General features: G+C 41.7%; 1 protein-coding gene across 1 annotated transcript in view; it reads right to left on the bottom strand.

Annotated features, from left to right (window-relative positions):
- The window catches only part of CPD (carboxypeptidase D), a 71,901-nt gene extending 58,370 nt beyond the window's left edge, over nt 1–13,531 (bottom strand). Inside the window, exons 1-2 of the mRNA XM_015098556.4 lie at nt 12,736–13,531; nt 6,875–7,122 (exon numbers count right to left, since the gene is read on the bottom strand). Of these exons, the coding sequence (XP_014954042.2) occupies nt 6,875–7,122; nt 12,736–13,481 (994 nt within the window). The 5' untranslated portion in view covers nt 13,482–13,531. The remainder of the gene's footprint in view (nt 1–6,874; nt 7,123–12,735) is intronic.
- Nucleotides 13,532–15,890: the final 2,359 nt, after the last annotated feature.

Here is a 15,890-nt window from a genome sequence, read left to right as displayed (position 1 = left end):
GAAAAGAAAAAGAATGAGGGAGGGGAAGGCAAGAGGGATAGGAAGAAGGGAGAGCAAAAAGGGGAGAGAAAGAGAGTGGTTTTTTTTTAAGTACTTTCTCATTTTCTACCATCTATGTTTAAAAAAAGTAAAAACACATCTAAGTTTTAGACATTGTATCTAAAGATTTAGGGGCCACATCCTAAAGTGGTATTTAGCAGTTGGTTCTCAACCTTCATGAAAGTCTATTACTACATTACAAAATATACAAGCACGCTGTTCCTAAAGGTGAGATTTTTTCATATGAGGCTATATTTCAGTTCGCTAAAGCAAACTGGTGACTCAAACAGAAGCAAATATCCTGTTTGAGTATCATTTTACATCTTTGCTTTCCTTTTAAACAAGGTGCCACTCAGGTTAAAAGAGAGAGGAAAAAAGGAAAAGGTCCAATGTACAAAAGCTCCTTAATGCACAAAATCAGATAAGACCAAAAGTCCTCTACTAATGCACATTTGATTATCGAAAGTATTCTTAACATATGAACAGGGTGAGAATATCTAAACTGTTGGCATTCCTTAAGGAAAACATCCCAATACAAAATGCCAGAAGTATATTCACTTTGGAGATGAAAAAGCATCCATCTGTTCATATCTATGTATTTTTTTCCCAGTTGAATTTCTGGCTCCAAGCAATTAAATGATGCCAGGAAACAATATCAATTCAATTTTCAAAATCAAGTTCACGGACATATGCTTTCCACATGTCTCATAACTCCTAAATGTCTTTATCATCTTGACCTCTTTCCTAAGCCCCAGAGCCTATCTTCCAAGTGTACATTAGGTACTTATAACTGGTACATCCAGTATCACCTCCAATTTCACTCTTCTCCCATCTAAAGAGAAAACACACACACACACTTCTTTCAAGTAGTTTTTTTTTCCTCATTTCCGTGATCATTCTTACTAATCCAGGCTCAAGGTCTCAAAGTTACGCCTTTCTCTGCCTAGATACTCTGTCCTACTGTCTCACTGTTAATTCTGGAACTCTTCTCACACAATGTCTCATATATCTCATATTCCCTTTTCATTCCCATGGCATCCCTCTAGATAAAGCGCTTATCTCCAAAAAAAAAGATCTTATTCCAAATAACTGTAAAAACCTCCCCAGTCTCACTTCCTGCAGGACTTTTCCCTGGTGATACATTTTGTATGAATAGCACCACGCTGTCCTTATCAAGGGCTTCCCAGGTATTTCAGGTGGTAAAAAAATCTGCCTGCAATGCAGGAGACCCCAGTTTGATTCCTGGGTCGGGAAGTTCCCCTGGAGAAGGGACAGGCTACCTAGTCCAGTATTCCTGGGCTTCCCTGGTGGCTCGGACACTAAAGAATCCACCTGCAATGTGGAAGACCTGGGTTCAATCCCTGGGTTGGGAAGATTCCCTGGAGGGCATGGCACCTCACTCCAGTATTCTTGCCCAGAGAATCTCCATGGACAGAGGAGCCTGGCAGACTGTATACAGTCCATGGAGTTGCAAAGAGTCGGACACGACTGAGTGACTAAGCACAGCAAGTCCTTATCAAAGAATTCACACTCTAGCAGAAGATACAAAAAACTAACAACAGAAGTAGATAAACATTTTACTGATGTTAAACAACAAGCTCTAGGAAGGCAACAGAGTGACAGTTGCTGTAGCAAAGGTTTCAGAGGAGGTTACAGCTGAACTGGAGAAATGCATACCAGACAGACAGCAGCCCAGTACCTGAAGGTTCACATTTCTGGAGAAAGACAAATAGTTCGGGGCTTTCCAGGTGGCTCAGTAGTAAAGAATCCACCTATCGATGCAGGAGAGGCAAGAGAGGCAGGTTCGATCCCTAAGTCAGAAAGCTCTCCTGGTGTAGGAAATGGCAACTTGCCTGGGAAAATCCATGGACAGAGGAACCTGGTGGGCTACCAGTCCATGGGGCTGCAAAGAGCCAGACATGACTGAGCACAGCACAGCACAAGTCATTCAGTGGTGGGTGAGAGGTAGGAGAGAAGGCTAGCAACGCGTACAAGGCTAGAAGGCTGTGTCAGACTGAAAAGTTCAGACTTGATCCTATTAAAATGTGAAATAAGCAAAGACATAAGAATGCTTTAAGTTCAGTATGTTTTAGTATATTTGTTTTTAATATATACACTTTAGAACAAAGTAACACAAAGCACTAACAGAACTAGACACATCTACCTTAAGTGGGACCAATGATAAAGTCCTTATCGTGTATACTTGGGATTATAAAAAGACTGCAGGGAAATTAAATATGAGGACAGTATTTTGTACGAGTTCATTAGATCAGATTGGTTTATGTTATTTAAACCATTTGTGTCCTTACTGATATTTTTGCCTTGATGATCTAAAAATTACTAAGAAAGGCATGTTTAAAATCTCCTACTGTAATTATGGATTTGTCTATTTCTTAAGACCAGATATTATATTTCTAGACTGTCCATTTGATTCTTTTTTATTTTATACAGATTCCAATTTTCTGATGACAGAAGAATTATAACATAATGCCCTGCTTAATGACACAGAAAATGCTATTCAAGAATAAGCTTTTCAAAAAAAAAAAAGAATAAGCTTTTCAGTCCATTTTTGGACCAAATCTAACCTTGTATGCTGTTCAAAACAGCTTGGTTTTATTTCCCCCATGCTCCTTCCTTTGTCAGCAATCTACCTCAAGCCAAACATACCTCAATATTTAGAGCACATTAGTGCTGCTCCATCAGACCTCCACTTTATGCAGAGAATGGCTGCCCAAATGATCAAAGGAGTTTAAATTCACACACACATACATACACACACAAAAAAACCTGAATTAGTTACAGACACATTATCTGGTCACATTTCATACCTCTCTTCTTTATATAGGTGATTACTTGCCCTTTTAAAAATTCCTATCAGTTGAAAGAGGGCAATTCTTAAAGTTGACTGAAACTATAATTCAGTTTCATTAAGTTTCCTTTAGAATAAACACCCTAAACCATCAGAGGATTTTTTTTTATAAGGTCTTCAAAACCATGAAGAAAGAAAAGAATAAAGAATGGTAAACAAAAGGCATACAAATCAGCACATTGTGGTTTTTAAAAAAAATAGAAAGAGGACTGCTGCATGAATAGGTTGAGCTTAGGCTGTCACAATAACAGGCTTTCGCAGAAGACAAGACTATTCACAGGCCTTATTAGGATAGTCATTCCCTGGATGGAGCCTGAGGTTTGAGAGAAGCAGGGCCACCCACGTAGGTAGCTAGATATACTGAATCAATCCTGGCAAGGAAGGTGAAGGTTCTGGGGGCCAAATTCCCTCACACCCCCACTACTAATGTACTTCCTCACCCCCAGGAGCAGGAACTGTTTGTTTTGTTCACACCGTGTCTTTAATACAGTATATAGGATGTGGCAAAGGCTCAGTAAATATCTGCTCAGTAAATAAATGATGCCCACACGTTATTTCACCACTAAAGCCTTGATTTCCTGTAAAGCAATAGAGCTGGACTAGATCAATACATTCATTTTCAGTTGCAAAAGTCTCTACTTCTTTGAGTTAGAATTTCTCAATACGTCACATAAAGTGTCAGTAAAGTTACTCCAGGACATCTGGGTTTGCATATATGCCTAGTCACAAGGTTTCACAACACCTTACTCACTACAGTCCAGTATAAGATAAACAACAAATTTGCCCTGTTGAAACTCCTGAAACAATATGTATGTTTCATGGGTATACATATATGTTGAAACTTACCAAACTATACACTTTAAATTTGTCCAGTTTATTGTATGTCCATTACACCTTGATAAAGCTGTTAAAACACACACACACACTCACACTCTCAAGAAACTACTGAAACTGCTCAATATTGCTAAGGCAGTAAGAGATACAAGCGAGTTATTGTAGAAATAACATAAAATATGTCTGACCACCCAGCTAAAACAGCAGAGAAGTAGATGCTCACAAAAACAAGAATAGGGACTTCCCTGGTGGTCCAGTGGCTAAGACCCCAAGCTCCCAATACAAGGGGCTGGAGTTCCATTCCTGGCCAGGAAACTAGATCCCATGTGCTGCAATTAAGACTCAGTGCAGCCAAATAAATTATGTAAAAAATAACGGCAGCAGCAAAACTGAGCTCCTTGAGATGCTGGAAGACTCAGAAAAACCTGTTGCCTGGCTTAACCAAATAATCTTACTTACAGTGAAGGAAACACACTTTCTTTTTAAATAGTATCACATGTATTTATCTTCCTTAGGCAACTGTCAATTAGAAATTATTTTCTAACCTTTAACAACATTCTCCAAAAAGGAAAAATTAGTTTTAGTCCATTATTTTAGATAGGATCTCAAATAATGAAGTAATTTGACAACATCACAAAACCACTAGTTCAATAAATCTGGTTATAATAGCCAGGACATGGAAACAACCTAGATGTCCATCAGCAGATGAATCAATAAGAAAGCTGTGGTACATATACACAATGGAGTATTACTCAGCCATTAAAAAGAATACATTTGAATCAGTTCTGATGAGGTGGACGAAACTGGAACTGATTATACAGAGTGAAGTAAGCCAGAAAGAAAAACACCAATACAGTATACTAACCCATATATATGGAATTTAGAAAGATGGTAACGATAACCCTGTATGCGAGACAGCAAAAGAGACACAGATGTATAGAACAGTCTTTTGGACTCTGGGAGAGGGCGAGGGTGGGATGACTTGGGAGAATGGCATTGAAACATGTATAATATCATATGTGAAACGAATCGCCAGTCCAGGTTCAATGCATGATACAGGATGCTTGGGGCTGGTGCACTGGGATGACCCAGAGGGATGGTACAGGAAGGGAGGAGGGAGGGGGCTTCAGGATGGGGAACGTGTATACCTGTGGCGGATTCATGTTGATATATGGCAAAACCAATACAATATTGTAAAGTAATTAACCTCCAATTAAAATAAATAAATTTATATTTAAAAAAAGGATTTTGCACCCTATTTTTTTTAAAAAAGAAATCTGGTTTTATTACATATATTTGCTAAAGGGAATTCCCTAGCAATTCAGTGGCTAAGACTCCAAGTTTTCACTGTGGAGGGTGTAGGTTCAATCCCTGGTCAAAGAACTAAGACTCAGCAAGACCTGCAGAGTCTTAAAAATAAATATATTAATATTTGCTAAAGACTGAAATGAAAGTAAACATTAAAGTATATCCCTTATCTTTAAAATTTATTAATGGTTTTCAAACCACCTCTAATTGTTACAGGCAGAAAGTTTGGCTTCTATATATTTCATACCCCTTTCTAAATAGCTCAACTCACTAGTTATACATAAGAAACATGGGTAGAAACTATAGGAGAATCAGAAAACTATAGAAAGTATCAAGTCCTGAAACTTAGTACTCAATTTGGGTATTCTTGGCTTGACATAAAAATTCAGAGTTATTCAGATATTTTAAAGAAGGCACATTAAGAGAAATGTCATAAGATACTTTATAATGTGGCTGACTGCCAATAAAAATAATAGGGTAAGCGAAAACCCAAGGCAGCAGTCCCCAACCTTTTTGACACCAGGTACCGGTCTTGTGGAAGACAATTTTCCCATGGAGGGTCGGGGGAATGGTTGTGGGATGATTCAAGCACATTATGCTTATTGTGCATTTTTTTCTATTATTATTATTCTATCAACTCCATTTCAAATCATCAGGCATTAGATTTTGGAGGTTAAGGACTCTTGACCTAAGGCATTCACCATGGGTAGATTCTAAGAAGAGAAAAAAGTTTTACACTGATCACATTTTCATGGATTGACTGTTTCTTCTGATTACTCTTAATTAAATTGTCTAAGCCTGTGCATAAAAACAAACAGTTGTCCTTCAAAGGATACCAAAAGTTTAAAAAGAACAATAGCTGTTTTTATACCACTTAAAGAGAAATGGTAAACAATTCAAGCTGACTGATTTTATGTGCCTCTTCGTGGGATCAGTGTAATGGTCTTGCTGGAAATTTGGACCTGAAAATCTTATCATGAAGAAATAGACAAAATCTAGAATATGGGCTGTTCTGTGGGACAGCTGGCCTGGACACTTCAAAAGATGCACCATCATTAAGAAAAGAGACTGTTAGCATGACTGTTTTAGATGGGGGAAACTGAAAAACACAAGAGGCGCATGCAAAATGCTGGAGCCTTGACTGCATCGGATCAGGAAGAAAAGGAGCTGTGTGGGGTATGTGGGGGGGTAATACAGGGAAGCTGAGTTACATGCAAACAGATGTGGGGTGACAGCACTGAGTTACTGTGGATTTCTCAACTACAATCATCTGACAGAGAGAGAGAGAGAGAGAGAGAGAGAGTGAGTGTGTGTGTGTGTGTGTGTGTGTGTGTGTGTGTGCGTGTGTGTGTGTGTAGGGAGAGGAGCAATATTTGTGGTAAGATAACTGTTGGTGAATTTAAATAAAGGATATACAGGTGTTCGGGCTTTCCTGGTGGCTCAGTGGTAAAGAATCTTCCTGCCAATGTACAAGGTGTGGGTTCGATCCCTGGTCCAGGAAGAGCCCCTGGAGAAGAAAATGGTAACCCACTCCAGTATTCTTGCCTGGGAAATCCCAAGGACAGAGGAGCCTGGCGGGACAGAGGAGCCTGGCGGGCTACAGTCCACAGGGTCACAGAGAGTCTGACATGACTTAGTGACTGGACAAAACATACAAGTGTGTTCATGGAGTTTTCTTTCAATTTTACTGTGGGTTTGAAATTTTCAAGATTAAAAAAAAAATCATAATTCCTTGAAGTTTATTTGCTCTTTTCCACCCAGAGTATGCTCAGAAAAGTTAAATGAACAAGGAGGAAAATATAGCAAATTCAGGGCTTTACATACCTTCCACATCATACCAGTGCGCACCATTTGTGATCCCATCTTTAAAAGTTTCATCTTCATCTCCAGGACAATGAGGGGCACCAGTTTTCATTATGGGATGGTTTGAAGCATAGGCTTTTGCCAGATATCTAAATACTTCATCATCTGAAGTTTTGCTATAGACTCCAGTGGCCTTATGTTCTGGAGAATCATCAAAGGGATAGCTTGCTACCACCGAGCCACCATGCAGGTTTCCGGAAAGCACAAACCTTGGAAAATAAAAATCACACATCACTTTTTAAAAGGCACAGAAAACATATATTTTAAAATTCTACATCTTTTATCAACGAACTTAGATATTCCTCTTGAGATCTAGAAGACAATTCTACCAACAGTTATAATTTGACCAAACAACATAGAAGGAAAATGGAAAGAAAGCATTATCCATTCAACAAATTTCAAGCAGTTTTTATAATTCCTTAACTTCAAATGGCCACCTCATGCGAAGAATTGATTCATTGGAAAAGACTCTGATGCTGGGAGGGATTGGGGGCAGGAGGAGAAGGGGATGTCAGAGGATGAGATGGCTGGATGGCATCACTGACTCAATGGACGTGAGTCTGAGTGAACTCCAGGAGTTGGTGATGGACAGGGAGGCCTGGCGTGCTGCAATTCAAGGGGTCGCAAAGAGTCGGACACGACTGAGCGACTGAACTGAACTGAAGTGAAATTCAAATAACTTTAAAGAATTTTCCAATCATTGAAAAAACATAGCTTAATAACACAGTAGAAATTAATGTTTTAGGAGATGTCTTATTCAGGGACCTCGATTAGGTTGAATATGAACTTGCCAATATTCAACCATGTTTTGACCTACAAAAATGACAATTTCATAGAGTTCAATCTAATTTGTGTACTTCATAATGTGTCAATCTCATAGAAAGTGTGGCTTACATAAATAAATATTTGCTGAATACACGAGTTGGGTTAGTAAGTTTCATGCTTTTTATATTACTGTCCAGAGAGAATTTTTGAGATTCGGAGACAAATAAATTAAAACAGGATGTGTTTTGCCTCATTCCAGTTTCACAATACAGTAAACTTGCATTTTCGAGAGAGACACCATAGTTGAGAAGATTGGTGGTGGGGCTGGGGGAGAGACCTGACACAGAGATTTGCTTTCAGAGAAAAACAATACAGAACATTGTATCACTGTAAAAGCAGCTCTCTTTTTAGGACCAAGGTTCCTGGTTGGGCCATTAAAAAATAAACTGACATGAAGATAAGGCTGCTTCTATAAAAAGAAAATTTTAATTTTTGTTATGTTTTTTACTTTTAAGTGAACCCACTTACAATCCAGTCACATTTATAGATACAGAAATACTGAAGAACTCCTTTTATGGTAAAAGCTAAAGGCAAAAACATGCTGCAGCCCTATTTATACATTTTCCACTCATGTAACAGCTCAACCTGTTTCTATGGCTGGAGATTAAACACTTTTTGCAGTTGAAATTGGATTTTTTGCTTCTGCCTTTTTGTGAGTGAAAGAAACTGACCTACAGAAATTCTAAAGGGGGTTGATCTATAACATTTTATATGCTTGAAAGAGAATTAAGTCTATGATATGTTTAATTTGAAAAGTTAAATATGATTAGTACCTCCCAGAGGACGTCAAACAATAAAAATTACTTATAACACAGAATCTGTCCTCAGAAGACAGAAATGAGCTGATAAAGACAGTGAATAAATACCAGAACAGACTATGAAAAAAGTCGAGTTTAATAACTAATATAATTACAGTTAGCACAATTCCAGACACCAGAGGAGAAGACCATTTGGTGTCGTGGCAATAGCAGAGGCTCCGAAACCAGGCAAATATGGGTAAGAGCATTTTGTTTCCCTCACTACTAACATGGTCAGGTAAAGTTGCTGCCTCTAAATCCATTGAACCCTAGTTTTTCTCTCACCTGTAAAATGGGGATTAATGCTACCTGCTTCCCAGGGTGGTTACGAGAATTAAATAAGGTAATACACGTACAATGTCTTCCAGCACAATGACTGCTTTCAAGCATCTGCTCAACAAATGTTCCTTTCTTTGGAGATATTTGCATCCTGCTCAGGGAATCACTGCCTTACAGACTATCAATCCACCCCCAACTTCCAATGTCAGAAAGAATGATACAGAAGCAAAAACTAAGTGTATATTCTAACACTCTAACTCCACCTTACCCAACCCTCCTCCATAGCAAGGTATTAACTATTTACTTTTTGGCTTCTATGCTTTAAATAATTTAAGTACTTTTCCCCTCAGCAATGACTTGGGGAAAGTTATAAGAAGGCCAGCCCAGCCCAGGCAATCCATTCAGCAACAAATTTTCTTGAGTGTCAACTATAAGCCAAATGTTCTAGACACTAGGGAATACATCAGAGAAGAAACAAATACAAAGATTCCCTCATGGCATTTGTATTTTAGTGGGAAAAAAGTGGATAACTGAATATTCTAAGTAAGTGAAGCATGCTATTTTAACTATATATTTTCAATTAAGACTTTAAATTCCAAGATTCTCTGCTAAAAGCTGTTTCTCACTTTGTCATTTCTTCTAACACTTCTCAGAAATACTATCATAGTAGCCTAACTGAATACCTTTAGAACAATGAAATATTTGCAATCTACTCCACTGATGAATTATTAGATTTTCCTTACTCTACGTACATAGCTTTAAAAGTACCAGTGCCACTCTAGTAAGGACAATTTCAAGAGAAAGTGATATCTACTATAGTGGCTATAAGATTATTGCTTTTAGTCTTTGTCAAACCAACTTTGATATCAATCCAATTTTATTTGAAGGGTATTTTAGTTTCCATTCAAATCAGTTCTCTTAAGTGTTTCTCACACTTGACTTCAATATCATATATCATTTCTTGCAGAAGATTTAAAGTAGCTGCTTAATATATCATAAAAATTATAAACAAGTCTATAGATATTAAAAAATCCATCTCTAAGTTAATTCTGTTATGGTCCCCAGATAAATCTGTAAATACCTGTAAAAAATTAAGAAAACTTGATGTCTGATAAACTAAATTCTAAAGGTTTCAGGGAACTGTACTCACCCCAATAATACAATGCTTTTCACAAACATACCCAAAAAAATCATTTTTGCACAATCTACTAAAGTCTAAGCAGCTATATTTAAGTAAAGAAGTGTGCCAAAAATATGAGGGCCAAGTAAACTATAAAATATTTTAATGATGGAGTTAAAATCTTATATATTTTCCTAAGCATATGAGTCAACTGTCAACAGTTCAAAATCACTGAATGGGTGAAGTATAAAGTGAAACAAAGAAAATAAACTTCACTTTCCTAAGCAGGAGAAAATGAGTTTTTAAATTTTACATATCCAAAGCAACAATGACCAAAAAATCTATTTCTAATACAGCTGGGTGACTAGTATATCGAGAAATTTTGCAAATGGTTTACTTCACAGAATACACTGAAAAAGGTACTTTCCCTATACTGTCTGTGGTTTTAGAATTTCCTCTCCATAAAGCTGACTCTATATTTAAGAATCAATCTCAGATTATGCGTGTGCTTGTTTTTTACTTTATTCACATATCCCTTGTTACTGAATACCCATTAAATAATACTCATTTTGAGTTACTTATGACTGAGGATGGACGGGTATACTTTTACCCTAAATACTCACCTACTTTTCCTTCTGATTTAGAGTTACATTTGAAAAGAGGGAGGATATGACTAAGGTAGTCCATAGCCACAAAAGAGAGCAACTTTTTGTGTAATACCAACCGTCACAGATGAGCTTTTCAAATCTTCACAAGCTCCTACCATTGAACTACCCAGCCTGGACCATACCTTGTAATCATTAAATACTGGTGATGTGAAAGAGTTGTCCAGAGAGCACATTTTTGCTTCTAAATTTAAAGTTCAAAGCTTTCAGTATAGTCTCAAGGTGACTTGCACCAAGACAGAGCTTATTTTTATTTTTGGTCACAGCAGAACTAATACTGAACAGAAATATCTAGTCACAGAATTTATATCCTTGTAAAGGTCATGATGGAGCATTTTAGACTGTTTGCATTGCTTAAAGTCACACTTCTTATGCAACTGTTCAGAGAGCCTGACATTATTATCTTTAAAAGAAAAACCTTCCCAGAAAGTGTATGTGAAGTTAATGCCTTCCAGGGATTAATGCCTACTCCTCTCAGAAGGAGTAAAGTGAAAGGTGGGGAGAGAAAACGAATCTAGAATTGTCCTAATGTCCATGACTTTTTCAAGGTCTGCTACATACTGAATCTTGTAGAAGAGATGATTCTAAGTCCTACAGGAAAACGCCTGAGTTCATTATTGCTTTTATTTGTCACTTAGAAATCTTCAGATCAGGATAGAAAGCTTAATTGCTCCACAAGCCTATGTCCTTGTTCTTCGGTCACTAAATTGTGTCCCACTCTTCTGCAACCCCATGGGCTATAGCCCAGGCTCCTTCCATCCATGGGATTTCCCAGGCAGGAATACTGGAGTGGGTAGCCATTCCCTTCTCCAGGGGATCGTCCCCACCCAGGGATCGAACCCATGTCTCCTGCATTGGCAGGCAGATTTTTACCGCTGAGCCACCAAGGAAATCCTCTACAAGTCTTAGGAAGACACAAAAAAAGAGGATATGTTGGCAAAGCCAATAGCTGAGAAAGGGAAGAGGTGCCTGGTCACTTTGGACATGATTCCGTAAGTTCCCTCTTCCTCTATTCCTCTCCTCCTTTTTGCCGAAAATCCTACGCATCTCTTAAGACTCAAGTTCTCCCTCTTTCACAGAGATGACCCCTATTATAGCAGCCCACACGTTTTGTCAGTAGGAGCAATTCCCATAAAGCTTAACTGGGTACATAAACACACCTCCTCTATATTTAGCATAGTCTCATGTCATACACCTATTTCTTGAGGTCCTCATGCTTCTTTTAATATTTTAAATCCCACGTGGCACTTACTAACACCTAAGGTGTGTTTGTGTGTGTTGTGTATAAGTGTAACAATTAGCCATTGGACTCTGGTCCACTAATAATGTGCATAAATGGAATCAGAAACCTTTCAGAGTCTAAAATGAGGCTGCTCCCAGGTGAAGGTTCCAGATCTGGAGGAGTTCTCTGGCCAGCCATGTCTATAGGCTCCACAGCTGAGTCAGAAGCAAAGACTGGAAGAGAATCAGTTTTTATCAAATAACCAAGAGAAAGACCCCACGGGTGTCATCTGTAGGCTACACACTCCCTCCAGGGCTCAGAACACTGACTAAATGCCTGAGTCCAGTTCCAGCTACTTCTGTAATATGTAAATGATTTTCATACTATGTAAATTATTTGCAATCTGACTCTCGATTTCCCCCACACGCAAAACAAGAATGAGAATGCTGCCTGTCTCATCAGGTTGTGTCCAACATAAACTGAGATCATGCAGTCCACGGGGTTTAGCACAGTGCCTGTAGTCATGACATAACCGCAATTTTGTCAGTTTATCTATAAAATAAGCGAGCTGACCGAGGTCATCCTGAAGGTCTCTTCCATCGCTTATTCTACTGTCCTGTGAGAACAGGGACCAGAAAGCCATAAAGGAGTCTCCCCTCCAGCCAAACGGCAGCTCTCTGCATTATTTGAATAAATGACATCCTCCAGGCAGCGCTTCTCCGACAATTATCTTGAGGACAGAGGCTAAGCGGCCTGGGCCCTAGTTCCCCTTATGGGGTGTTGCCCTCCGCCCTCTCTACTCCAGTCCCTTAGGCCTGCGAGCACTGTTTGAACGCCTGCGGAGTGAGGGACCCAGACTGTGCCCCGGAGGGATGCGTGGATGGGGAGGTGGGTGGAGGGAGGGCGGTACTCACTTGTTTCTGCGGATCCACTCGATCAGGGCGCGCACCTCGGGCACGTCGTCCAGGGACGGGGGCTCGCCAGTGCTGAACTGGTCGGGGAAGCTGCGGTTGAGGTCGCGGCCGCGGCTGTTGTCGCGGCCGCTGGCCCCGGGAGGGCCGCTGTCGCCGAGGCCGCAGTCACCCTCGCGGGCGCGCTCAAAGCCGTCGGGGTTGAGGCTGGGCAGCACGTACACGTCGGTGGTGTTGAGCAGGCGGACCAGGCGCGGATCCCCGCGGCGGTAGCCGGCCGCCAGCTCGCGGGCCAGGTAGACGAGCACCTGGCGCGACACGGTCTCGTCCCCGTGCATGTTGCCCACCAGCTTCACCTGCGGCCGGCCAGGCAGGAGCGGCCCCGCCGCGTCGGGCCCCGGGTCGCCGTCAGGAGGCGGTGGCCCCAGGCCGGCCGTGAGGCGCAGCACCCACAGCGGCCGGCCCTCCACTGAGCTGCCGATGCTGAAGAGGCGGGCCAGCCCCGGGGGCCCCGCGGCCGCCGCCTCCCTCAGCGCCGAGCCCAGCTCCTCTTCGTGGTAGTAGCGGTCAAACTGGCCCTCGTCCTCCTCGGCGCCCGCGCTGGTCGTCGTCGTCGTGGTCGCCTCCGCCTTCTTGATGTGCGCGGCCCGGGCCGGGCTCCGCAGCAGCTGCAGCAGCAGCAGTAGACACAGCAGCAGCGGGAGGCGCCCGGGCCGCCAGGGCGGCCGCGCGTCCCAGCCACTCGCCATCTTCCAGCAGCTCCGCTAACCCCGGCTCCGTTCCCCCGGCTCCGCGCTCCGGGAGGCCGGGGCCCGCCGGATCCCCTCCGCTCCTAGCAACCCCATCCCGCCCTCCGGCCGCAGCCAATGGTGGGCGGGCCTGCCGCCGCGTCACTCCGTGGGCGGGGCCGTCCTTAAAGCAGCAGATTCCCCCCTCTGGGCGTGCCTTCCTCCTGTCTGGGTAGTTTGGTCACTCTCCTCTTCGGTCAGGGTTCCTGTCTCTCTCTCTCTCCCTCCACCCCGTTTCCTTTTCTGCTTTTGCTCCGCTTCTCCTCTACTCACTCGTTCTCTTTTTTATGGGTTATCCCTTCATTGTCACCCCTTTTCCTCTGACTACTATCACCGGCTTCCTTCCCATCTTTGTTGCAGCTTTCCCCAGCTGCGCTTTAACGCTTAGAACCGAGAATAGAAAGAATCAAAAGGTTCGAAAAGAATCAAAGAACTTGAAAAAAACCCTCAAAGGTTCGAAAGAATCTACCTTAGAAGAGACAGAAGACGTCGCAGCCCTTCCCACCGTACACCCTTCCCGTCGGAGAGGGTCTGCCAACTTGAGCCCAGCGCCCCGCCAGTCAGCGTTTGAAGGGACTGGATCATTTAGAGAGGCAGAGGGGTTCACTACCTCTTTTCCAGTTTTTAGTCATTATGTTGAAAGAAGATGTCTCCTTTATGTCTAGTGAAAATCTTCTATGTAATAGGCTCTCTTTGTGTTGATGGATTTATTTCCTCGGTGTTACCCCAGTTTATTTCACTGCCACAGGTTCCAGTGTGGGCTGGTCTCAGCCCTGTAGGCGAATTCATTTCATGGTTCACTTGCCCACCTTTCACACTTCTCCTGAGCGAGTTACTTGTTTAACTGTGGCCTTAGAGTGACATTTCAAAAGCAGTAGGTATGACATTTCTGGAAACATTTGCTTGGTGAGAATAATTCCAAAATGCCTTAAAGCTGGCAAATACAATGTGTTATCATCCAGAGAAGAGGCCTTTAAACTGGTCTTTGAAGTAGGCTTAAATCACTTTAGCTTGAAGAAGCACAAAACCTCCTAATTCTTTTATCAAGTGTGAAATTTTACCCATCAAAGAACATAATTGCAATAACTGTTGTAGTTCCTTCTTTCAAAGCCAGGCGTTTCCAGGCTCCTTCCTTGAACTATGATTGAACCCTAATGTGATTAGTAGAGTTAGTTGGTTATGTATGAAGTATTTATTGAGCAACTATTGTGTGCCACAGCTATGGTGCTGGGAAGCAGTTCACTCTGCTCAGAGACTGGATACAGTTTGTAGTAAGTTTATAATTAGGGATGTAGGAAACTTCATTCAGCCCAAGGAGGGAGGAGCATAGGAGGAGAGAAATTAGGAGAGGAAGTGGGTAGGTATTCTGGGCAGAAGGAGGAGCAAACACTGAAAACTTATGAGCAAATACTGCACATCCTAGGAACTGCATACAGGTCAGGATTGTGAAGGAGCTCACGGGTATGGAGGACACAAACCAGAGAAGCAGAATCAGAACTCAAACAGCTTCACAAGCTGGGCTCTGGGGAGCACTTGATCCATAAGACCATGGAGAGCCACTGACAGATGTTAAGCTAGTTTAGAAAAATCCCAGGACATCCCTGGCAATCCAGTGGTTAAGAATCCACCTTCCAACACAAGGGACGCAAGTATGATCCCTGGTCAGGGAACTAAGATCCCACACCCTACAGGGTAGCTAAACCCATGCGCCAGGACAAGGACCCAGCGCAGCCAAAAATAAATTAATAAAAAATAAAGTGAAGGTGTTATTTGCTCAGTCATGTCTGACTCTTTGCAACCCCATGGACTGCAAGCCCACCAGGATCCTCTGTCCATGGAATTCTCCAGGCAAGAATAAAGAGCTCCTTAAAAAAAAAAAATAACAGTAACAGTGGCGAATGAAGTGGAAGGCCTAAGACTTGAGGCTGAGAAACCTGTAAAGAAGATATAATCCAAAAAGACATGATTAGGCTCTGAACCCTTGAGGACAGTGCCAGTGGAGATGGAAAGGAGGAAATGGATTTGAAAGACCTTTAGGAGAGAACGTAGACAGGAAAGAGAAGGTGACAGAAAGAGAAGCTGTAGGCTGACTTCAGGTTATGGCCAAAGCAACTTGCGAGCTTTCACTGAGGAAGAGGACAGGAGAAGGCTCGGGCTTAGGTGAGGATGATGAATTTAGTATAGTCACTGTGGTCCTTTGAGCATCTCTTCTCTTCCATGCCCATTTGGTTTCATGTGCCTCTTACACACCAGCTGCAACTCATCAGAAGCAAAGCCCCAACTCTGTACAGAGACCACCTCCCCCCGCTACCCCAGGGAGTACTTAATCATTACTCTGTGCACTTTTACAATAATCCAAATCAAAGCAGC

The sequence above is a fragment of the Ovis aries genome, chromosome 11 (assembly GCF_016772045.2).
Source record: "Ovis aries strain OAR_USU_Benz2616 breed Rambouillet chromosome 11, ARS-UI_Ramb_v3.0, whole genome shotgun sequence".
Lineage (NCBI taxonomy): Eukaryota > Metazoa > Chordata > Mammalia > Artiodactyla > Bovidae > Ovis > Ovis aries.
This window is presented reverse-complemented; position numbering and strand designations above follow the sequence as displayed.